Here is a 25,284-nt window from a genome sequence, read left to right as displayed (position 1 = left end):
AATTGTCAAAGTATGCATAATGTTGTGTTAATTACACGACAAGAGATATGTAATTATGTTATGAGATATGTATATGCGACCCTGCATATATCGGTATCGGTTGATATCGGTATCGGAAATTAAGAGTTGGACAATATCGGTATATCGGTACAGATATGTGCTTAACCCGTGCGTACGACCATTTCTAAGCAAAGTGTGGGATTTATCAATTCGAACGTGAACTTGACTTTGTGCTTATGTCTACGCACAGCTCTGAGCATGCTTAGCTGACGCCCAGTGGTAGAATATCGTTACTACGGCATATGCGCTCCTCAGAATGCATTCGTTTCAACGCGGAAATAAGCTTTCGTGCATTACTCCTGACACTGGTGCGTGTTCTGTATGAACCGTAATTCATTATAGTTCATTGTGAAATAGCGACAGTAGTGTAATTATAATGGGCTCATGCGCGAACAAGAGGTTGGCTTGCTTGTTTGGCAGGGGGGGCAGACGCAGAACACCTAGTGTAACTGCCGCCGTGTCATAGTGTAATTCAAGTTAAGCTTCAGTATGATGTCATAATAGTAGAACCGGTTAGAACAGGCTAGAACCTTCCAGAACTGCGCTCCACAGTGTATAAATAGAGAGAACTTACAAGGGTTCTCTCTCTCACTTCTCAACCACCGTCAACCACCTAGCCCCTTTCGTGACTGTGATGCACCGAGTGAATCCACAGTCACTTGCTCCTCAATAGGAAACCAACCTAGATTTACCCTGAAGGACTGGTTCTAACCGAACCGTTCGTTATACAAGAATCACAGAGAAATGTCAAAGGTACTCACATTTGCATGAGGGTTTCGGACAGAGATACGGGATGGTTTGAAAGCTCGGCGTTGCTAATAAACATTTTAAATATTTTTTATAAACTGGTCAACACTGCATTATTTCCGGCGTTGTGTGCATGATGCGCATGCGCTGTGATCACACCAGGCAGCCAACGCCGGAAATAATGCCGTGTTGACCAGTTTATAAAAAATATTTAAAATGTTTATTAGCAACGCCGAGCTTTCAAACCATCCCGTATCTCTGTCCGAAACCCTCGTGCAAATGTGAGTACCTTTGACATTTCTCTGTGATTCTTGTATAACGAACGGTTTGGTTAGAACCAGTCCTTCAGGGTAAATCTAGGTTGGTTTCCTATTGAGGAGCAAGTGACTGTGGATTCACTCGGTGCATCACAGTCAAGAAAGGGGTTACAGAACACCCACCGGCCACCTCCACCAAACGCGATTAAATATTGTTTCAAATAAAAAGCGACATACTATTATTTTGTGTCATGTTTCCAAATAAGATTGGCCACAACGAAATGCTTTCTACTTCAATTTGTTGGTTAGAATAGACCTCGCTCCGTTGAAACTTCACTGAGACTAACAGTAAAAGACAGTATTTTAAAGGGGAACTATTTTACTATTTCTTTCACTATTTGGGCACTTTTACACAATTCCTGTGGGTCTATGGAACACCTCTGTAATTTTTTATTTTTATTTTTTCATTGTTTTGTATTTCTAATCAAGTCCTCAAAAACAGCATTTTTCTACCTCAAGATCTTAAGCCGTTTTGAGCCTGGGCTCCAACCACTGTGTGCAGCTCATCATGTACCTGATGCCACACAGCCACATTATCATGCAGCTGAGTCTCTCTGACATCACAAATCAGCACATTTTCAGATGACTCAGTTCAGTGAGGGTGAATATTGTGAGAGGAGAATTGGAAGAATGCGCCAATATGAGAATTAGAGACATAGATCATATTAATATAAGTTCACATAGCTAGGAAACAATGCTAAACACTCAAAAAGGCCATTTATAAGATAGTTCCCCTTTAATAATAATAATAATAATAATAATAATAATAACAATAATATTAATAGAGCTTCATTTTATATAGCGTCTTTCAAGAGACCCATGCAAGGTCGCTTTACATAGATAGGGGGGGGAAATAACAAAGTAATAAACATAGTGGACAGACTATGTAAATATGATGATGGGATTCAAGTTCATGTTTGTATTTATCACATAGGCATGCTGTCAGAGTATGATGTCATAATCAAACATTCTAGAACATTTGTCGTCACAGATCATGTCATAATAGAACATAGGCTACATGGCATGGTCCATCGTGATATTGTAGACTGTTATTACTGTACCACCCATTGTGACAACAGCCTTGTGAGCTCCCGCACACAAACATGATGGAATTCAAGTTCATGTTTGTATTGATCACATAGGCAGGCTAGGTAGGCTACATCATACATGGCAGTGAGATTCATTGTTCTTGTATATGCTCTCGTATTATTGTTTATATAGGCTACCCAATACGACATCAAAATAGATTGTATGCCTCTAGAAATCATATGTAGCAGGTAGAAAATTGATGGAAAATCCGTCGCGATTTGGAATAAAATTGAGGAGAACTTTAATCCCTGGATATTAATCGAACAAAACGGGAAAAGGCAGTCATATTCCAGCACAGTCTTTATTAGTGTTTGCGCTGCCCAGGCAGCAATGGTTCTTCTTTTTCATATCCGACATCACCATACGTGTACACGTCTGTCAACCTGTCTCGTATTTCTCCATAACACCCTTCCCTCTACTCGGGTCAGTCCATTTTTCCACATTTCATGGGGGTGTTCTATTACCGTATATGGTTAATCGGGGCGGTTTTGGTATGCAAATACGTGAAAGTGTGCACGAGCCTCAGCGTAGGAGCAAGGTGATATTTATCATGACAGGTGTGCGTAGGACCTGTGTACGCACGTGTGATAAATCCTGTTTTTTTTGTGCGTGCACACATTCTAAATTCTGTACTTACGTGTGGAAATAGAACATTTTCTGAGAAAACTTGATAAATGAGGGCCCAGGCCTTTACAACTTAATAAAGAGATTGAATACAATTAAATGGGATATAAACTAAATTAAATATAGCACAATATAATACAATTATAAGTGACAAATGTAATTGGAATAGGACATTACAAACATATGCAATGAGGAAAGATAGTGAAAAAAACAGGACGCAATGTGTCATGAAAATACAAATTAAGCAAGCTCTATACATTACGAAGTAAATGAAATACAATACGAAATGAACGGAATACTAATGGTGAAAAATACGTTATAGAGCTTGCTTAATTAGTATTTTGTGTCTATGCCTCATTTCAGGATTATTTTTCCACTTCCTGATATCGACAGGTTATGTATATAACCTAGTTATATGAGTACTGGCTAAGCGTCCCGCTCTTAAGCCTATCGAGATATACCTCATCTCATGTACCTATTGTACACCATCAACGAAAAAACAAATATGCCCATCACCTGCCGGGCCCCTCCCCTATAGAGGCGTACTCTATAAGATACTCGGCATGGTCACCAAACACTCTTCCTCGCAAAAAACCTGTTTCCAGGAAAAGATTTCCCAAGGGAACTCAGGGCTGCTTAAGAGTGGGACGCTTAGCCAGTACTCATATAACTAGGTTATATACATAACCTGTCGTTATATTATCGTACTTGGCCATTGCGTCCCGCTCTTAAGCCTATCGAGATATGGGGTAGAGCGGACGCGAGGCCCGACAGATGTACCCCCTGAGGACCCGTAAGCCCACATCAAGGGGTTGGGGAGTCCCGTCACCCCATCCTTCCTAGTGAAGGGGGGTGCAGTCAACTCCACCCGAGTGCGAGCAAGAGAGAACTAGAACCCCTTGAACACACAGCACAGGCGGAACCACGTGTGACCCAACACACTGTGGCCCATACCCACACACTCCTGCTACCCTACCAAAGGACGGGAAGCAGGAAAGGCCACAGACCCCAGAACCGCCTGGGAGACAGAACCCCCGGTCATGTCCATGAGGTAAAACCTTACAAAGGGGCCCGGGGAGGACCATGAAGCTGCAGCACAGATGTCCTCCACCGAGGCCCCACCCAGCAGAGCGGCAGAGGCAGCCACTCCACGAGTGGAGTGCGCCCTGACGCCCCCAGGGGGATCCAGCCCGGCCAACGTGTAGCAGAGGGCAATGCCCTCGCACAACCAATGGCACAGGCGCTGTTTCGATAGTGCCTTACCGGCACGAGAACCACTGTGACAGACAAAAAGCTGATCGGTAACCCTGAGGTCCTGAGTACGGCTGAGGTAAATTCCCAAAGCACGGACCGGACATGACAGGTGAACTCACTAGCGTGAGGAGGCGGATGAAACGCCTGAACCACAATATCCCTGGAGCGGAAGGAACTCCGGATATTTTTAGGCACGAAAGCAGGATTAGGCCGCAGAGTGGCACCGCAATCGGAACGAAAAGACAGGCACTCTGGATGTACCGAAAGAGCACAGAGCTCACCCACGCGTTTAGCGGAGGTGACAGCCAGCAAGAACGCGGTCTTGAAAGACAGAGCGTTGCACCGGCTTAACGCGTCGAGCGCCTAGCAGGAAACGCTTCACAAGAGGGTGGCTGAACAAGACATCCCCCTCAAACCCCTCATGATAGGAGGATATAGCTGCTGCATATACCCTCACCGTCGAAGCCTGGAGACTGGAGGCTGGAGGTAACCAAGGACAGCATCCAGGGGGCAGGAGACTGGGTCCCGGCCCCCCGCCTTACACCACTCTTGGAACATACGCCATCTGCCCGCGTAAAGCGCGACAGTGGAGGGAGCATGCGCATTCCGGATGGTATTAACCACAGAAGGGTCCATCCTCTCCAGACTTAACGTCCCACCAGCCACACCAACAGGCGTTGGCTCAACACCGGGTACTGGAACAGCGACCCGTGTTGCTGAGAGAGGGCCGTCGCCGACCAAGGAATAACCCAAGGCGGAGCGACCAGTAGTTGGATCAAGACCGGGAACCACACTGCCGTGCCCCGGTCCGGCGCGACCAGGATCACTGTCCTGCGCTCCCTCCGTATCCGCTCCAACAGCTGACCCAACAGCTGTACAGGAGGAAAGGCGTACAGAAGACCGGGCGGCCATGGAAAGATCGAGAAGGCATCCACCCCCAAGGGGGGATGATCTGCTCGACTGACCGAGAACCACAAGGGGCACTTGTGAGAACGTCGGCTCGCAAACAGATCTACCGAGGCCTCCCCGAAGCGATCCCAGATCTGCCTGACTATGTCGGGGCGGAGTTCCCACTCGTCGTAACGAGGACCGCCCCGAGACATCATATCCGCTCCCACATTCTCTGCACCGGGGATGTGGAGCGCCCTCAGACTGCGCAGCCTGCGAGATGCCCATAGCCAAAGTTCGACCGCCCCCCGGTGCAGGCGGATGGAACGAGTCCCACCCTGCCTGTTTATATACGCCGCTGCCGTCATACTGTCCGTTCTGACCAGAACGTGCTCGCCTACCACCAGGTGGTCGAACCGTTTGAGGACCAGGAGGACCGCCTTCAATTCCAACACATTGATGTGCGGGGTAGACGGGCCAGCATGGACCTTCGTACAGCTGCCCCCCACTGCGTTGGTCCGACACGTCCCTCCCCAACCCGTGAGAGAGGCGTCGGTGAAGACCGTGACGTGTGAGCGCCTGCTGCCCATGGGGACCCCAATGGTGAGGATACCCAGCCTCCTCCAATGGGGGCGAGATCTCCCCATATCGACAAAGGAACCGTCAACCGTTTCCATTTGTCCCTCACCGGATCTATTCCCATAGAGATAAACCACCTCTGTATCCTCCTCATGAAGAGGAGGCCAAGAGGAACCACCGTGTGAGCAGATGCCATCATACCGAGCAGGCACATCACTTGCAGCGCCGTGACCGTCCCTCCCAGACGGAAACCCCCGAGCGCGTGAAGGATAGACACCCTCCGCTGCTCCGAGAGGGTTACAATCATGGGCCTCAGCATCAAGCCCAAGTACTCCACCTGTTGACTGGGAAGAGGTGTACTCTTCTTCCAGTTCACAGCAAAACCCAGCCTGGTGAGGAATTCCACCACCAGCCTGGTATGAGACCTGGCAACCTCCTCTGAACGACTGAGGAGTAGAATGTCGTCAAGATAGAATAGAACCCGTATTCCCCGACGACGTAGAGGCTCCAGCGCAGTCGCCACGCACCTGGTGAATGTGCGGGGAGCCAGAGAATAGCCGAACGGCAACCTCTGGTACTCGTATGCTACGCCCTGAAACAGGAACCGCAGGAACTTCCTGTGAGGAGGGAAAATCGGGATGTGAAAATACGCATCCTTCAGGTCTATGGAGGTGAACCAGTCTCCCCTTCTGACAGCAACTAGCAGGAGTTTGACGGTCAACATTCTGAATGGTCTCGCTACAATCAGACGATTGAACGCGGACAGATCCAGTATAGGTCTGACCCCTCCCGTTTTTTTGGGCACCAGAAAATAACGGGAGTAGACGCCTGACATCGCGGCCTCTCTCGGGACCACGACTATGGCCTGCTTCGCCAACAGAGATTGGATCTCGTCGGCCAGGGCTGTCACTGCTTCTGACCCTGACAATAGGGTCGGCACCAAACCTGAGAACGGAGGGTGGGGTTGTGCGAACTGCAACACAAGCCCTCCCTCAACATTCGCTCGATCCAAATAATCCCACAGCGCACCCGCCGTCAACTGACGCTGGGCCGCAAGGAACAGTAGATAGTTGGCCCGGTCCCTCCCGCTGTGCGACGCACCCAAGGGGGGACCCCGACAGAAAGGGCCGGTTTGATATGGGAGAAGCTGCCATCAAACTGGTTGACACACCCCCCCCCCCCCCTGAACACCCCTCTAGCGCATGCTGAGGAGTTGTTCTACAGCTAGACACGCAAGGTGTGAGGACCCCATGGGCTTCTACACACGCCGTAGCCCTGCAGTGATATTGCTATCACCCAAATCACGCTTGCCTCTTCTTTGCAGACCACTGCCGCTCTCACGGGAGTGGGAGGCATCAGCGTGACACCCCGCCTGGCGAAGGCAAGGCTGGGGTAACCCTTGCTGTGCATTCAACAGAAGAGGCCTCGAGTCCTCCTGCTGACCACTGTAGCTAGTGGCAGCCGTAACACCAGGCTCACCCATCACACAACGTGTGGTGCAGGAGCCACGCGACAGCACAACATTCTCACGGACAGACCCAGGCTCAGCCATCAACTGGGTGTCAGCCCCTGTCCCCATGAGAAGTGAAAAGTGGGGCCGGATGCGCTTCAAAGAAGGTTCGCGGCCCGCAGCCAAAGGAAAACGATCAGAGCCCCGCTTCCGTGGGTAACGGAGAGAGGATTGAACGGGGAGCGGGCTGCTCGCGGCAGAATGACGACGGCTTGTTTTATCCAAGCCGAATACACCCAAAATGGCCGATCCCTCGGCCGCCAAGGCTGTCGGCCTTGTGGATCTCTGTTGACTCTCCGCCCAGGGTACCACTGGCGGGGGAAACATGGCCGCCTGTCGAGGGCCTCGCCACAGTCGTTGACGAGGCCGTGCTCCAACCTCTGGCTGCACAGCGTGAGGCGGTGTGGGACCCAGATCAACAACCGCCTGCGCCTCCACAGAACGACCAAAAAGTCCTTCCGTGGAAAAAGGAGTCGTGAGGAGAGAAAACCTATCCTCTTCCCCAAGAGGAGAGTGCTCCAACCAGACATGCCTAACAACAAACGTTGATAGCATCCTAATCCTCCCCGCAGTTATAGCTTGCGACTGAGTCAAGATCTCTATAACACCACAAACATGCAACATGTTTACAATGTCGGCTGGACCCATAGCCAGCTGAGCCATAACACTGGCCGCCGCTACAAACCATCCTGCAGCAGTATAACACTCATCCGTCCATACTGCCACCCTCCGAGCCGATTCGCTCTCAAGCATCGGCCGGGTGGGACATCGTTCATCCCCGCCGGGGCACAGGAACAAAGCTACCTGGCTACGTAGCCACGGTACACCCGGCCTGCACCCTGTTGTTAGCCCTTTTACCCGTAAAAAAGGTAAATAAGACTCAGCGAAACCCCCCACATTAGCAACCGACTGACCTTCATCAATGAACCGGGCAAGAGGAGGGAAAAGCGGCAACGTCCCGCGGCGGGGATTATTAGAACAACGACCCATTTCAGCATCAACATTAGCATTAGCAGTAGCATTAGTAGCATTAGTGTAAGCAGCATGCTCCAGGATAGCCAGGAAATCGTCCACTGCAGTGGAACATTCACCAAGCCACCCCGCCCCTGGCGCCGAAACACACTCCACAGCATTACTAACACCAACATCAATGCCTGATGACACAGGGCCTACCTGTGTACAAGCCGGCTCGATAGCCAACCCTTGCACGCTGCTCCTTGATCTGCTGCCACCAGACGAGGAAACATCAGAATAGGCCCGACGTGTCGCTGAAACATGCCCCGAAGATTCCAGGGGTAAGCAAACCTCCGGTAAACTTTCAACATTACGCAATTTTTCTAATCTTTTCATAACAACTAGTTACATAAGGCGTCTTGCGACCGTTATGATGGAAACGAAAATAGAGGAAGAGTGTTTGGTGACCAATGCCGAGTATCTTATAGAGTACGCCTCTATAGGGGCGGGGCCCGGCAGGTGATGGGCGTATTTGTTTTTTCGTTGATGGTGTACAATAGGTACATGAGATGAGGTATATCTCGATAGGCTTAAGAGCAGGACGCGATGGCCAAGTACGATAATATAACTGCCAACAGCGCTGTCCGGAGTGCAGATTGCTCCGCGAGCCACACATAATGGCCGTGTCTGCACTGATATCTCATCCGCGCAATGTCCTTAGTGGATAGCTTGCAAAGACAGAGCAGAATCCGTGTGCAAACCCCACGCAGTTAAGGGTGCAATTCCCACTGCGCAATCCATTTTTAGTGGATCCCGCCCTAAGTCTTTCATGTTTCTTTGACACCCTCTTTATCTTGATTCCGAAAACAAGACTTGTTCCACTATGCAAGCTGAGAAATACTGTTGTATTCTGTTGCTAAATAACTTTGTTTGGGTGTTGTAGTGTGGCTTAGAATGCGCCGTCCCGCATGTGGGATGTTTTTAGGACGATTTGCCCATCGGCACTTTGGCGACCCCTAGTGGCTCGGGTGTGCATATTTTGTAATACAATATATACATCGAATTGAAGGCTTATTTGTTGCCTGTTGATAGCGACAAAATCCGACAAAATCCGCTCAACGGTTCTCGAGTTACATGCCGGTATTTGAGGCTTGTACAAAGTGCACGGCATTGCGCAAAATACCACTCCCGACTCTCTGGGCTCTAGTGGGTGAGTGTGGCTTTTCAATGATACCCCACGTGGGGATGTATGAATCTAAAAAACAAACAAAAAACTAACGAGCGAAAAAGCAAGAGAAAAACAGCCGAATCAATTGAAGTCTATGAGAAAACTCAGTTTTTCTTTTGTACACAGTTTATCAAAATCACTCCTAATCACTCATTTCTGATTGGATCTTTATGAAATTTGGACATGTACTACATAAGGCTTCAGGCTATGGGTGAATTTGTAAGCCATACCACCTTCTGGGGAAATACTACCTCTGGACTACTAACTACTACAGAAAAACTTGAGTAACACGTTTTTCTACAACTCAAGTTCAGACCTATGTTACTCTATTACATTAGCACTAAAAGTGAATTTCTTTTCTGGAATCAGAAACCTCAGAATGTCATCTTTCAAAAGAGACCAGGCTCAAGCATGTGCTATAAGTATAAAGTATGTTGTTTTGGTTTGCAAAGAAAGTATGCAGTCCTCAAAAACGAAAACTAAAATGGCCAGGAGACTCATTGCAGGCTAAGAGGTTAAAATGAAATGTTTTAACAGTCCCCATGTTCTGCCTGTCTGAAGCAGCCCGGCTCGGTCCTTAAGTAAAAATATTTCAAGTATATACTTGTTCCCTACTTAGGGTACTCCAGCCGGTGCAGTGCGCTACAGAGTGGATGCGGAGGCCTATCCATACTCTGCCAGTATTTTTGAGGTAGAAGAAGACACAGGACATGTTGTCACCAGAGTCAATCTGAACGAAGAACCCAACCTCAAGTTCAGCGTGAGTACATACACACACAAACACACACACACACACATACACATACACATACACATACACATACACATACACATACACATACACATACACAATACACAATACACATACACAGAGACAGACATCTTCACAGACTTCACACACTGAGGTAAATTTGTATGACAACAAAAGGAAGCCTAGTTTGATGGTATGTTTAGATGTTACACTCACAAAACTCACAACATTAACATTGGGCCTCATTTATCAATATGCCCTTATGTGTAAACATTTTTAAAGATATTGGGCCATAATTGACTTAAAGCACAAAATATGTATGCCAACTGTTTCCTAGGACTTGCTATAATGTAGTTTTAGGTAGAAATGAGTTTGCTATTATATATAAAAAAAAAAAGATCTCTGTACAAATTGTAATTTTGATAACCTAAGGCCCATTGTGTTTATGTGTGTGTTTATATGTATGATTGACAGTTGGTGGTGGTTGCCTATGACAACGGTGACCCAGTGAAGGAAAACAGAACTCTGGTGGAGATCACAGTTCTACAGCCCTCTGCTATACCTGTCTTCTTACAGGAGGAGTATAGGTACACACACACACGCACACACACACACACACGCACGCAAACACACACACACACACACGCACACGCATATGGGGGTTGAAACGATTCAGGGTGCGCAGACCTAAACGCATGCGATCTGACATCAAACGTTTGACGCTCGCCTGTAATCTCCATCGACTCAGAATGGACACACACGCGCACACACACTACACGCACACACACTACACGCGTCCGTTGGTTCGTATTTCTAGGTGTGCACGCGACTTGCGCAGACGCGTGCGTGTGCTGTGCGTGTCGCGTGTGTGTTCGCGACTTGCGCGTCGCGTGCGTGTGCTGTGCGTTACGCGTGTGTGTTCGCGACTTGCGCGTGCGTGTGATGTACGTTACACCTGACATGACACTTAATAAAATAACTAGGCGGGCGGGCGGGCGTGCGTGTGTCGTTCGCAGATTGCATTGCAAGCGATTTGACTTGCGCTGCGACAATACACACGCACGCACGCCCGCCTAGAAACGAATTGGAATATAAACAACGTTCCCCTAACATTCCACCAGGGGGCAAATTCATAATGTAAAGGTAATCAGTCTGTCACTTTAGTTTCCACCGCGGTCCATCCGTATAGGGATTTATCATTGGGGAAATATATTTTCATTTCAAACCTTTATTTATACTCGTGAAAGCATTGAGGTTTCCCTCATTTACAGTGATGATTGTGTGTATTGAGCTGTACTGTATTGTACCCATTCTGCAATCTGTTAATAAAGTTTTCAATCAATCAATCAATCATACACTAATAATAATAGCATAAATCACCGACGCATTGTGCAATTTATATAAACGGTTAAATTGGAGAAGAGTCGGTGGTTGTACTTGTAGCTTGTTCATTAACTTGTCTAACCTAGAACATCGGCGTGTGTATAGGCTACTACATTGTGCTTGTGTTGTCATCCCCGAGGAAAAGTCACCCGGCCAGTTTATCGCCTCCTCCTGATAATGGGAGATAGGGTTGCATCGCTGTACATAACTGGTGTGTACTGTACACTTATCATCCCTCCCCGTTTAGCCCCCGAGTCTTAGTGCCCGTCGAGTTCATCGTTTGGTGGCAGCAGCGGACTGTAATCAATGGCACTGCTTTAATTAAAAAGATATTGGTCTGCACCTATACCCAACCCCCTCCAATGTACAGTTTCTACGTCAAATGTATACTCTCTTTTCTGGACTCTTTTTGTACCACAAACAGTACTGTATTTGCAAATCTGGTATGTCATAAATGTATAGATGTAGCAGTACTGTATCTGTAATATTTCTGTATGTCGTGTGTGTCATATATGTTATGATGAATTGAAAATGGGGGACCCTGATGTAAACAAGACTAAAGTCTTTCTCTGGTCTGCATCCCCTTAACAATTGTGTGTATTGAGCTGTACTGTACTTAACTGTACCCATTCTGCAATCTGTTAATAAAGTTTTCAATCAATCAATCAATCAATCAATGACGAGTTATATAGGCTGTGTTGTAATAATTCTGCCTCATGAACACTTTTTCACAAAATGAATTCCCTTCTATAACTAACGTTATTGTAAGCATTTCTGGTTGAAATAAAATTATACTTACTTATTTTATGATAAATTGCGAATTGTTTCATGTTGAGCTATAGATTCAAGACGATTTAGAAATGTTTCTCTCCATGTATTCATCCTCTTAGCCGTTAGTTGTTGTATTTGAGCTATATATTGTACCCATTCTGCAATCTGTTAACGTTTTCAATCAATCAATCACTCTTATATCGCTACAGTAATTAAGCTGCGGATTGATTGATTGAAAATTGTATGAACAGATTACAGAATGGGTACAATACAGTACGGCTCAATACACATAATTGTTAAGGGGATGCAGAGAAAGAGTTTAGGTCTTGAATACGTACTTATAGTCAACCACTTTACATCTAGCTGACGCTTTTATCCAAAGCGACTTACAAGTTCTGTACAACAAGACAGCAGGAAGGGTACAACTCTATCAGCTGAGTAACAATGTTCATCAAAGTGTTGAGTGCTACAGTGTAGGTTAGTTTATTAGGACAAGTGCATGACAGTAAGGTTTGATTTTCTTTTCACCAGTCTGCATTGTTTCAAAATTGTTTAATTGATCTAATATGACAGCCTTTTGTATGGTGCAGGTGCACATACTTACGTTATAGTATTTGAGTGACATAGCTCAATGACTAACTACACAGGGATAGTGATTTTAAACATGTAGATTGTGTACCAAAAATACAAGTTTTATTGTAGCCACAGGAGACAAGACATCCAATGCACTTAAATTAGACCATTATCATATCCAAGAACAAAAGACATTTAACATTTTAATATCCTAGCCATCAATAGAGTATGATCAGATCATTAATTGACATGTTCAAGTCTGATGTGTATCACATGTGGTTGATGAGCTCATCTTTTACTTAGTTTAGCCAAAGATACATACATGTATACACTCATCATACTAAACCCGATAACTACAAGTAGGCCTGCCGCGATAAGCAATAAATCGATTAATTGCTGCGATAATTAAAATGAATGCAATGATTTTGACGGGCGCGATTAATTGCTATTTGCGCGTTTGTTTTAATGAGGCGGAACCAGTGCCGCTTGTCAGTCACTGTCCGTGTTGGGAGGCGGGCCGCTGACGTTACTAGAGTACAGCACGGGAGCTCCGTGGGGCAACGCCACAGCTTAACTACATTTCTCAATAGTGTTGCTCCTTTTAACCAAGTAGCATTATTTGTAGTGTAACGTTAGCTATTTTTAGACCCAAGTAGTTACTCGCTACTGCCCGGAGAAACTGGACTGCTAAATAAAGATGAAAGATAGACCGTTGATTCTCATTCCATGCTAACAACATTAGCTAAATAACTAACAAACGAAATACAACGTATAGCATAGCTACAAGTACAACACAGAATAACGTTAATACAATTACATGCATCATTGTTTACAATGAACGGGTGGGGCTAGTCAAAGGACTGGACACGGGGACAAGTTAAACATGAATTAATTTATTATAACACTCCGGTAGTTTCGAGTCGTGCTGCAGTGCTTACGCACCACAGCTATTCTATTATATACTGCTTTGACGCTTCCTCCTCATCGTTGATTGCCTGTAGTAGCTGCATCTAACGTTAGTAGCTAACGTTAAAACTAACCTAAAGTTAGTTGTTCACCAACAATCTCAACATTTGTTATTAGCTCAAAAACAACCGGACGAGACAAGTTGTCGGCTCATATGTTCTGCTTAGGATAATCACAACAATACTTCCGGTCCGGTCGGTGGGCTTCAAAATAAAAGTCTAAAACCGGAAAAGACGGAGCGGTGGGCTTCAAAATAAAAGTTTTGGGAAATAAATTTCTCAAAAAAAATTCTCTAACCGGTCGCAATAATATCGCTTATCGCAATATTTTCGGGGGCAATTAATCGCCCAGCAAAATGTGTTATCGTGGCAGGCCTAACTACAAGGCATAATAACAAATCAATTTGTAGAACAATTCATTTTTTTGTGAGCTACTGAGATGCTGGTTGTGTGTTGATTCTACTGGACTGGTCAAAAAAGTTTCATTTTTATTTGAAAACTGCTGCTCCGCCGAGAATCACGTTAGAAACTGTCGCTGGTTAGGCCGCAATGAAGGTCCCACAGTAGACATCCTGTCTGTACAGCAGACTCTTCAAATGTGGTAGCTCCTAGAGTAGACACAAGGTGAATGAAAACTTTATTTAACAGATTGCAGAATGGGTACAATACAGTACGGCTCAATACACACAATTGTTAAGGGGATGCAGACCAGAGAAAGACATTTGTCTTGTTTACATCAGGGTCCCCCATTTTCAATTCATAGTGACATACACAGGTATATAGTACCGTTACATTTGTGACATACACGATATGCAAATATACAGTACTGTTACCCAGATATCCTAACAGAAAATATATACTACTATATTCCACTAAAACAGGGGTATTGTATCATATGATGTGGAAAACATGTAAAAAGATTATATGGAAAATGCAATAAAAAAAAAAAAGTTTAAATAAATAAAATAAAACAGGGGTATTCAATAAACATTTTAAGAGGTCCAGTTAAGAGAATTTCTTGAAGCAAAGGTCCGGAAGATCATCATGTCTAACTATTTAGTGTGATAAACATAAAGTTTGGAAATTTGTGTTTGGCTGATTATTTCTGTTGTAACAATGTTTCTTGGCAATACATTTTATACCGTTGGAAAGCCTGTTTATTTCCCATTTAAATGGTGCCCCATTTTTATTTATTTATTTTTTTATCTTTTTCCCCCTCCATTTTCCTCCGATTTTCTCCCATCCCAATGTTAGTCGTTATGCCAATTCCCAATCCCCTTCCTGGTCGCTGCGCACTTACCCCCCACAGTCGGTCTGGGAGAGTGGAGGCTACCACGTGCTTCCTCCGACACACGTCCAGCCAATCAACCGCTTCTTTTCACCTGGCAGCGCGGATATTCTCCGAGAGGGCGTAGCGTGTGGAAGGATCACACTCTCCCACTCAGGTCCCATCCGCGCTTAGCAGGCGCCCCGACCGAACTGTAGTAGCTGTTTACAACGACCCGGACCCACCCCGCCAGCTTCTCCCACCCTCTAATACTGCCAATTGTATTAGTGTGAGCGGCCAGCCAAGCTGGTGACAACCCCGGAGCTGTGAGCTGGATTCGAACAGGCGAATCCAGCTCACAGCTCCGGGGTTGGTGACGAACGCAATCTCCGCTACGCCACCTAACCGCCCCTATGGTGCCCCATTTGTAAGGAACATGCATTTGTGGGATGAGCAGCACTGCCGAGTATGTGGGTTGCGCCCATGAAGAATTAGCCAAATCTTATTCAAAGTTTATTCTGCTGTTGCTATTGACTCTTGTTTGGTGGATTGGATGATTGGAGTCCATCAGTAACAAGGCAGAAACTATACATAATGGCAATTTTACAATTGATTAATTTAACAAACAGCCAGGAGCCTCAGTAGCATGTGGAAGAACCATACACAGCCACAACAGCCGGGCACCTCCTCATGCTGGACACCAGCGTGGTCACACACTGCTGTGGGATGGCATTCCACTCCTCAACCAGGATTTGTCGCAACTCTCAAGTCAGCCAATAGTTGTGTTGGTCACCCTGCACGAATAGCACGCCTAAGCTGATCCCACAAGTGTTCAATTGGGTTGAGGTCAGGACTGTTGGCAGGCCATTCCATTCTCTCTACTCGCAAATTCTGGAGGTAGTCTCTGATAAACCCTGGTCTGTGGGGGCGAGCGTTGTCATCTTGGGAGGATGTAGGCCGGGAGCCAGGTCCACCCCTCCAACTTAGCCCCGTTTGGCCTCAGGGGCCAAAACATTTATGCAACTGCATAAATGGTCAGATAAGTCTGAAACTTTGCATGGTGTATCCTGACACATAGGGGGAAGTATCAGAATAATACTCTGGGGCTTACTACCTTTCTATTGTCAAATATCACACTCAGAATACCCCAAAAGACAAAAAAATCTGTCCGCCTGACAAATTGTCATCAAAAGTGATCATTTAAGTATTGTATTATACATGTTGCTGCCTCACATGGATATGGAAAACTTCCCACATCTATAAGCTTCAATTGAAGTCCAAGATGACCTTTCTATCTAGAAGATTACACCTGATATGACCAGGTCTCCATTGTACCTCAAATCGAGAAAATAGAACATTCAACATTACCCTTATTTCTTTATCTAAAAAATATATTAAACAAGAGTTGAGACTTAAGTAATGTAATGCTATACTATCTGAAGTTAATTACATGAAAAGTGAACAATGTTACGCCCCCTGGTGGACCAGGGTATCACAGTGCACCTTAAAGCAGTGCTGACCAGGTTGCGTGTATGCCTTCTACAACGCTGTTCCAGTTCCGCGTTGCCGTTTTCATCAACGCCCCTCCGTGCTCCGGCTTTCAACAGCGGGGAGAGTATTATGGGGCTTATGCCGCGAAGGCGTAACACAACAGTGAACACATAGTTAAGTACGACTGACAGATGCATTGCAACTATGTGTTCACTGTTGTGTTACGCTTCTCTGCATAAGCCCCATAATAAGACAGTCTCTGGCTTAGTCCAGCGGACACCATGGCGAGCTCAGCGATGCCGCTCGAGGCAGCATACTCTCCCCGCTGTTGAAAGCCTTATCGCAGCACGGAGGGTCGTGGACCCGCAACGCAGCCGCGAAGGCGGCGATGAAGCCCGAGTCGCGCGATTTTTTATTGGTTTGTCATGACAAACCAATTACATAATCCAACATATGTGTAAAGAAACAACATATTCCAGTTAACGGTATATTTTTTTAATGATTGCTTACGGTATAAATTAGGTTAACTGGAGCTTAGTATTGCTGCCTGGCTGAGGGCCGCGTCGCGGCTCATGCACATGCGCGCGCTCGGCCAATCAGAGCGCAAAACGACAATGCGGAACTGGAACAGCGTTGTAGAAGGCATACACGCGACCAGGTTACACACACCAACCAACCAAAAACCGAACCCTGTTTCATGTCACATCCCACCTGAAGTTATTCAGCAAAGACAATTTTGGGTGAATTGATCTATTATTCTGGCTGTGGGAAGAGATTGAGCTAATATAGCCAGCCCAATGTAGCTAGCTAGTGAGTGTAGAAGTGGGAGAGAAATTATGAAATTGTAATTATTAAGAACATTAATTATAATTATTAGCAACTCTACTTCTAGAGTGATAGCAGTAGCTAGTTAGCTTATAGATTGTTATCTGCCAGCCCAATGGAGCTAGCTAGTGAGAGTGGGAGACTAATGAGAGCAAAAGTGGGATATAAATGATGATGTGTGTGTGTGTGTGTACAATACTTTGCTGTTGTAATGAATATACTGACTTTCTGATTGTTGCAATGATACAGTATAGTCAAGGTTCCAAAGAGACAAGATGCCTGGATACCTGTGCCCCAAAGAAGAATCAGCCATTAGTCCGTGTCTGAGGTCAGATGTCAATGAAATGTGAAACATAGGATCTAAATTAATGTCTATTGGCACATTAGCTTGTTCAAGCTGCTGCGGTCAGGCAAGCGCCTTCGCATACATGCAGCAAGAACAGAAATGTAGCTTCTTCCCCCAGGCCATCAGAACACTGATCTCTCCACACACAAGCACACATGAACACAAGCACACTACAGGTCACTTTAGGAAAAAGCAAAGGTCACTTTAAAAAACACAACTATAGTTAGTATAGCATAACTGTATATTGTATAGTATATAGAACTCATTACCTTTAATAAAATAGACATGATAAAATTTACTAAGATCAAATACAATGCTAAGCTTACAAATTAAAGGTAATGAGTCCTATATACACTACTAAGTTATACAATATACAGTTATGCTATATGTAACTCCTATACTAACTATACAAAAACAGTTGTTTTTTAAAGAAGTGCTTTTGCTTTTCCCTAAAGTGACCTGCAGTGTGTTTGTGTGTGAGAGAGTGCAGGATGTGTGGTGTGTGTTTATGTGTGGAGAGATCAGTGTTCTGATGGCCTGGGGGAAGAAGCTGAGTCGGAGTCTCTCTGTTCTTGCTGCATGGCGCTTGCCTGACCGCAGCAGCTTGAACAGGCTATAATGTGCCAATAGACATTCATTTAGATCCAATGTTTCACATTTCATTGACATCTAACCTCAGACACAGACTAATATCCCAGACTGGGGGGGGGGGGGGGGGGGGGGGGGGGGGGTGGCTGATTGTTTTTTGAAGCACTCGTGGCAAGGTATCCAGGCATCTTGTCGTCTCTTTGGCACCTTGACTATACCGTAGCATTGCAACCATCAGAAAGTCAGTATATTCACTACAATAGCAAAATATTGTACACACACACACCATAATTGATATCCCACTTCTGCTCTCACTAGTCTCCCACTCCCTCTGTCAGCTAGCTACATTGGCTGGCAGCTAACAATCTACAATCTAACTAGCTATATGTTATCACTCTAGAAGTAGAGTTGCTAATAATTATAATAAATTCTCTTAAATATTACAATTTCATAATTTCTCTCCCACTTCTACTCTCACTAGCTAGCTACATTGGGCTGGCTATATTAGCTAACAATCTACAAGCCAACGTTAATGTTATCACTCTAGAAGAGCTGCCACATTTCATGTAAAAAATATTGGACACTCAATCTCTTCCCACAGCCAGAATAATATATCAATTTACCCAGAATTGTCTTTGCTGAATAACTTCAGATGGGATGTGACATGAAACGGGGTTAGGGTTTGGTTGGTGTGTGTAACCCGGTCAGCACTGCTTTAAGGTGCACTGTGATACCCTGGTCACCAGGGGGCGTAATATTGTTCATTTTTCATGTAATTAACTTCAGATAGTATAGCATTACATTACTTAAGTCTCAACTCTTGTTTAATATATTTTTTAGTTATTTATAAGAGAAAAAAAAGAAGAAAAGGATAATGCTTTGAATGTTCTATTTTCTCGATTTGAGGTACAATGGATGGATAACTTAGCTCATGTAATCTTCTAGATAGAAAGGTCATCTTGTACTTAAAGGGGAACTATCTTATAAATGGCCTTTTTGAGTGTTTAGCATTGTTTCCTAGCTATGTGAACTTATATTAATATGATCTATGTCTCAAAATTCTCATATTGGCGCATTCTTCCAACTCTCCTCTCACAATATTCACCCTCACTGAACTGAGTCGTTTGAAATGTGCGCGATATGTGATGTCATATAGTCACTGCTGCATGTTAATGTTGAGATAGACGACGACGCTCCGCAGTGGTTTAGGAGCCGCCCTGCAGCCCAGGCTCAAAACAGCTTGAAATCTTGAGGTAGAAAAATGCTGTTTTTGAGGACTTGATTAGAAATACAAAACAATGAATAAAAAATATATATATATTACAGAGGTGTTCCATAGACTCACAGGAATTGTGTAAAAGTGCCCAAATAGTGAAAGAAATAGTAAAATAGTTCCCCTTTAAATTGAAGCTTATAGATGTGGGAAGTTTTTCATAGCCATGTGAGACAGCAACATGTATAATAACATACTTGAAAAAATTATCACTTTTGATGACAATTTGTCAGACCGACAGACATTTTTTAGTCTTGTTTTTAAATAACATTTCTAACTCTGTTACACACAGAGACAAAGTTAAATGAAGTGTCCAGTGATTACCTTGTAGCCAGTTAACAGATTTATTTCCATTCAATTATCAATGAATACGAACTGTGTGGTACAGAAAGAAAGGGGAGAGGGGGGTTAGATGACATTCTAGCTAGCAAAAGCCTGGTCATTGTTTACACTATTCAATGCAAAGAGATAGCCATATTGTTAAATGATAACATGATTGCTAGAACATGCATGATTATTTCGCCTGGTCTGCTGTAGAAGACAGTAGGCCTAGCTCTCCTGAACACGGCGTGACCCATAACTAATCGATCAGAACTAAATCGGCAGAGAAAAAGCCCATTTTAAAGCACCTATTCCGCATGGACATGCGCAGAGTGCCCATGGAGTCTGGACGACGCGAGATGACGCTCGAATGAATGTGGACTGTTCTATCAGAGGGGGGAGCTTCGGTGGCCAATGTCCTTTCAGCCGAACAGGATAATGACGAAATGATCCCACTAAATGGCCAGACGCGTCTTATGGCGACATCTACAATTACCTCATTGAGTCTACAGGTAGACTAATGTTTATATTTAAGTGCAGCGGTCTGTAGCCACTTACATGACCATCAAAGCTCCCCCTCTGATGGAACAGTCCACATTCATTCGAGCGTCATCTCGCGTCGTCCAGACTCCATGGGCACTCTGCGCATGTCCATGCGGAATAGGTGCTTTAAAATGGGCTTTTTCTCTGCCGATTTAGTTCTGATCGATTAGTTATGGGTCACGCCGTGTTCAGGAGAGCGAGGCGCATAAACGTCTATTCGATCATGTCTCTAGCACCCCCACAGCCGTATCGGCAACCACTTACATCACGGCTCTCGTCCACATTCATTCATTTGACCCCCCCGCAATCTCCTCCCTGATTTCAGAATCCCGGAAGTGTTACGGTGGTCTATATCACTAAATTCTCGAAGTCAACTTCCTGTCTTTTTAACTTTCTGTCTAAGTGCATGTCTATGGCTTGGGGGGAAACATGCACTTATAATAACCAGAAACTAAGGCGTTCGAAATAGTGAAATGCCATGTTGGCCTCAATATTTTCAAAACAAATTATATGAAAAGGTTATGAAATGAACAAGAATGTGCTAAAATATGTAATAAAAACGGAGCTCACCGCATACATTTGATCGTAGAAATCCGTTTGTTTCCCCAATACCAAGATGGCGACGGTCTCGTGACGTCAGAGTGTCTTCGAGAGGTCCTCTCTCTCCAACAGGGGGCTTAACCATAAACCACATGAAAGTCTTCTTTCCGGATCTATAAGCAAACAAAACTCTGGACCTTATTAAATGTGTAGGCAAGCTAGCAATTTGCAATGACCAAGCTAGCAAGAAAACAACGTATTCTCTAGGGATGCACGATATTGATTTTTTGACACCGATATCGATAACTTTATGCTCCTCAGGCCGATAACCGATATCGATAACCGATATTTATTGTATTATAATCTTTTTTCTTAATGTATATATTATTTTTTTTATCAAATTTTTTTTTTCAACATGAAACAAAACATATCACAATACAATAATAATACATAAAAAGACTTCCCAGGACAATAACTTAACACCAACTTAAATGCGACCTAACCAGACAACAGAAACAAAAGCCAAGACAACGAACAGTATTGACTGATAAAGTGACTATATTTATTTTTCCAAATGAAAATTCACAATCCGTCAACAACTTATAATACATCCAACCTAAGACGCTCGAAGCTTTTTGTTCTTCTTTTTTCAAAGCGGAGCCTTGAAAAAAAGGCTTTGAGTGGACACATCACCACCACAACAAGTCACCTGCAACAAGCTAGAAGCTAGAAGCTAGAACGAAGCTAGAAGCTGCTGTGAATCCAAAGCCAGCTATTGACGAGTCGTTTGCTAAATTAAAGAAGTTTGACAGAAATGACCCAAGGGCTCAAGCCGCTAGCTTTTAAGCAGTCCTTGGTGGTGCAAATTAACCTGGCTACTATGGAGCCATAAGTGACTGCGTTCAACCGAGGGTTGCACCCCTCCTACCCAACCCCCCCCCCCCCCCCCCCCCCCCCCCACCCACCCAACCACCTCCAATGTACAGTCCCCCCCCACCCCCACCTACCCAATCCAATGTACAGTTTCTACGCCTAATGTATATACTCTTTTCTTTCTGGACTCTTTTTGTATCACAAACAGTACTGTAATTGCAAATCTGGTATGTCATAAATGTATAGATGTAGCAGTACTGTCTATCTGTATGTCATGTATGTCATATATGTTACGATGAATTGAAAATGGGGGACCCTGATGTAAACAAGACGAAAGTCTTTCTCTGGTCTGCATCCCCTTAACAATTGTATGTATTGAGCTGTACTGTACTGTACCCATTCTGCAATCTGTTAATAAAGTTTTCATTCATTCATTCACAGCCATGGAAGGGGCTAGCTTTGCTTAGCTCCTCGCGTCGTCGTAGGCTTTTAAGTTAACACAATAACACACCATCGTAGCGGTGGTGATGCCGCAGGTGACCCGTCAGGCTGGATGTATTACAAGTTGTTGCCCTTTTCCCTCCTTGTGGAACTTCTCCATTGCATTTATTACAAATAGCAAGCTATCTTTTTCCTCTGAAATTCCGAGTACCGACGCGGCCAGCTTTGTTTATAACGTCCTCGCTGATTCAGAAACTTACGTGCCTACGTCACAGCCAAGAAAGGGAGCGCTCGATTTGTGTAAAACGCCCTGTTCTTAAACCACACGCTGTCAGTCGTACCACAGTACTGGCGGGATGAGCCTACAGTCAAAACAAACGCACTTCATTCCAATTCACCCACACAGCATTTTCTTTTACCAAAAAATATATTATATTATCGGAGCTATTAATAACGTTATCGGGTTTATCGGGATGACGTCATAATTGCTGATATCGGCCCGATAATTATCGTGCATCCCTAACTTAAAGTTATTCCTGTTACTGTGAGAATACTATTCTCACAGTAACAGGAATAACTTTAAGTTGTCAAAAACACAAACAAAAGTGAGTTCAAACCAAATAATAAAACCATAGAAAGTGCACAGCAGTTACCTTGTACAAAATGTCCAAATAACAAAAGAATAACGAAGATATTCACGGAGATCTCTCTTTCCTTTTAGCTGTAACCTAGCCCCTTTCGTGACTTTCGGTTCATCCGTAAAGCTGAGCTCATGCGCGCAGTAGCTGCTTCCGGTTCCCTATCCTATCACACACAAACCGAATGACGCTACCTAGAGGGTCGTTTACAGGCTAAATTGCATTTAACGTTACAAAATAACTAGAGCTAACTAGATTGTAACATAAATATGACAGTTAATAAACCAAACGTTAGTTACAAAGCCTTACCTTGCTTGGCTTAGTTCGTGAGACGACAAACCATCCGCGAGGATTCCAGTGTCCCCGCTCTAGCTTCAGCGTTAGCCTTCCACCATCGCTGATCCCCACATTGTCTTCGACACACAATCCCAACGGAGGCAGACGTTGCCACATAGCACACGTCTTCAAATCCCTTTTTCCACATGAACAAGTCATACTATCTAAATATACAACCGCGAGAGAAAACAAATAAACAGGTAAACAAACTCAGACAAATCATCTCCAACTATTCAACCGAGCCGCCCCTCAAGTTAACTCCAGCCGTCACGCCGTCACATTGCAATCAATAGCCCCTCCCGTCCCCTCCCCTCCCCCTCCCATCCCCTCCCCCTCTCACCAACTTCTGGTTGAACTGTAACGCGCTACTCTAGAGTTCACAGCCACCAAGTCCATCTCACCACATCTCAACAAGTGCCTGCACTGCAGCCTTCCCCTCCCCCACATGGCCACATCCACAACATTTGACTGATTGACTGATAATGTGAACGCACTGTGTCACGCAATGTGTCTCCTTCCTTCTAGTGTGAACTGATGTGCAATTCTATTTATCTTTTTAAGATTATATAATTTGTAACTGAGGGGTACAATTCCCTGACTGTATTACTAGATATGATACTTACTACCACTACCTTTGTACTTAATATTCGGCCACCCAGTACTCGGCATAAATATATTATGATGAACACTGTCACGTAGATGAAACGGATCCAACACAAATGTACGAATTAGAAATAGGTCTTTATTTCTACACAGCGATGGTGTGTAGAGCAAGCACTTAATCAAATCAATCACATTTATGAATGGGAATTAGTATGCACTTTTATGGCAAGAGTATTCGTCGGTATATCAATAGAGAATGTCCAATCTCTGAAGGCGCAGGTGGTACATATACGACCTGGAATAGTTAAGGAATAACAGCAATGATACTTTAATGATTATATACGGGATACACTAGGGGGGGTTAATCCGGTCGCTTGTAAGCCGACAGGAGTAGGAAGGGGGGGGGGGTAGAATCCGGCTGCCTCATCCGGCCAAGGGTATCCCAGGTGAACCCACTGTAGTGCCGTTCAATGCGCCGGCGATCCTTGGACCACAGATGAAAGCAGATGGACTCTTTGTGGGCCGGCGTCCTCCGGTCCACGGAGGAGAGACGTGAAGCGACCTCGTCTTGCAGAGCGTCTCCTCACCTTGCGTCCTCTCCAGGGGGGGGGGGGGGTTCCAACACACGGCAGTGTCGGGGGTCTTTATCCATGGAATAATCAACGTATACAAAGCATAATCCGTGCCTGGGAAGGCGGGCTGTCGTCGGTAGAATAATCCGGTATACAGGTCCACTCGCTCGTCGGCTCTGGGGCTCCTCGGGTGCAGCTTCACGTGGGGTCAACCACCCTGGATAAGCAGCCAGTTTTCTGCCCGAAACGATGGGGTACTGACTACGGTAGTATTCTCACCGCACAAAGCACTATATATTAACAGACTATTATTAGCTTAATAGACTACGTCCAACTCGACGATATAGTGCCAAATATGACTATTCAAATATTAATATACACGATGTCTCAATACCGATGGTAAGCCGAACTTGGCCTTACTCCCACACGTGGCGTCGCGGGGAGGCTTTACGTCTGTGACTCTATTGGAGGGTAAGAAACTGGACTGAAAAGGAAGTCCTACTTTAGTAGCGCAGTATATATACGCACTATGAACAAATAGTCCCATTAGTGGTGCGGTAGCCAGATTCCTACGCGGAACTAGGACTTGTTCGTACATGTTGAGCGGTACGTTTGAACTGGGTCTGGGGGTATGGCAGCCTGGCACCAAGGTCTCGACCAATAGTAGAATGGAGACTATTATGGGATGTTCAGTAGGCTAGAATGGATATTCAATGCATTTTGTACAAGGAATATACAAGGGATATCAAGGAATATTAGAGAATATACAAATACAATTAAATATATATATATAAATAAATATATATATTCGGTTTAATCTGGCCCTTCACAACAGCCACCCCCTGATTGGTCCCAGACCTAATCAGTTAAGCAGAGACAGATTAATCGCGTTGTCTATGTACACATAAGGGTTTGTTGTAGGGGTCAGTCAACT

General features: G+C 44.8%; 1 protein-coding gene and 1 long non-coding RNA gene across 2 annotated transcripts in view; one reads left to right on the top strand and one right to left on the bottom strand.

Moving 5' to 3' along the window:
• pcdh15b (protocadherin-related 15b) overlaps nucleotides 1-25,284 on the top strand; it is a gene marked incomplete at both ends in the record, with an annotated part of 695,468 nt that overhangs the window by 410,413 nt on the left and 259,771 nt on the right. The window contains 2 exon segments of the mRNA XM_084323056.1: nucleotides 9,870-10,010; nucleotides 10,476-10,588. Of these exon segments, the coding sequence (XP_084179182.1) occupies nucleotides 9,870-10,010; nucleotides 10,476-10,588 (254 nt within the window).
• LOC311236270 lies at nucleotides 14,033-23,442 on the bottom strand. Its single transcript, XR_014620205.1, has 4 exons — nucleotides 23,149-23,442; nucleotides 20,925-21,060; nucleotides 19,808-19,858; nucleotides 14,033-14,301 (listed from the first exon to the last, which is right to left on the bottom strand). It is a non-coding gene; the product is annotated as an uncharacterized lncRNA (long non-coding RNA).

The sequence above is a fragment of the Notolepis coatsorum genome (assembly GCF_963971535.1).
Source record: "Notolepis coatsorum genome assembly, chromosome: 10".
Classification (NCBI taxonomy): Eukaryota; Metazoa; Chordata; class Actinopteri; order Aulopiformes; family Paralepididae; genus Notolepis; species Notolepis coatsorum.
The sequence above is the reverse complement of the archived record's forward strand: the minus strand, read 5'-3'. Positions and strand labels throughout refer to the sequence as shown.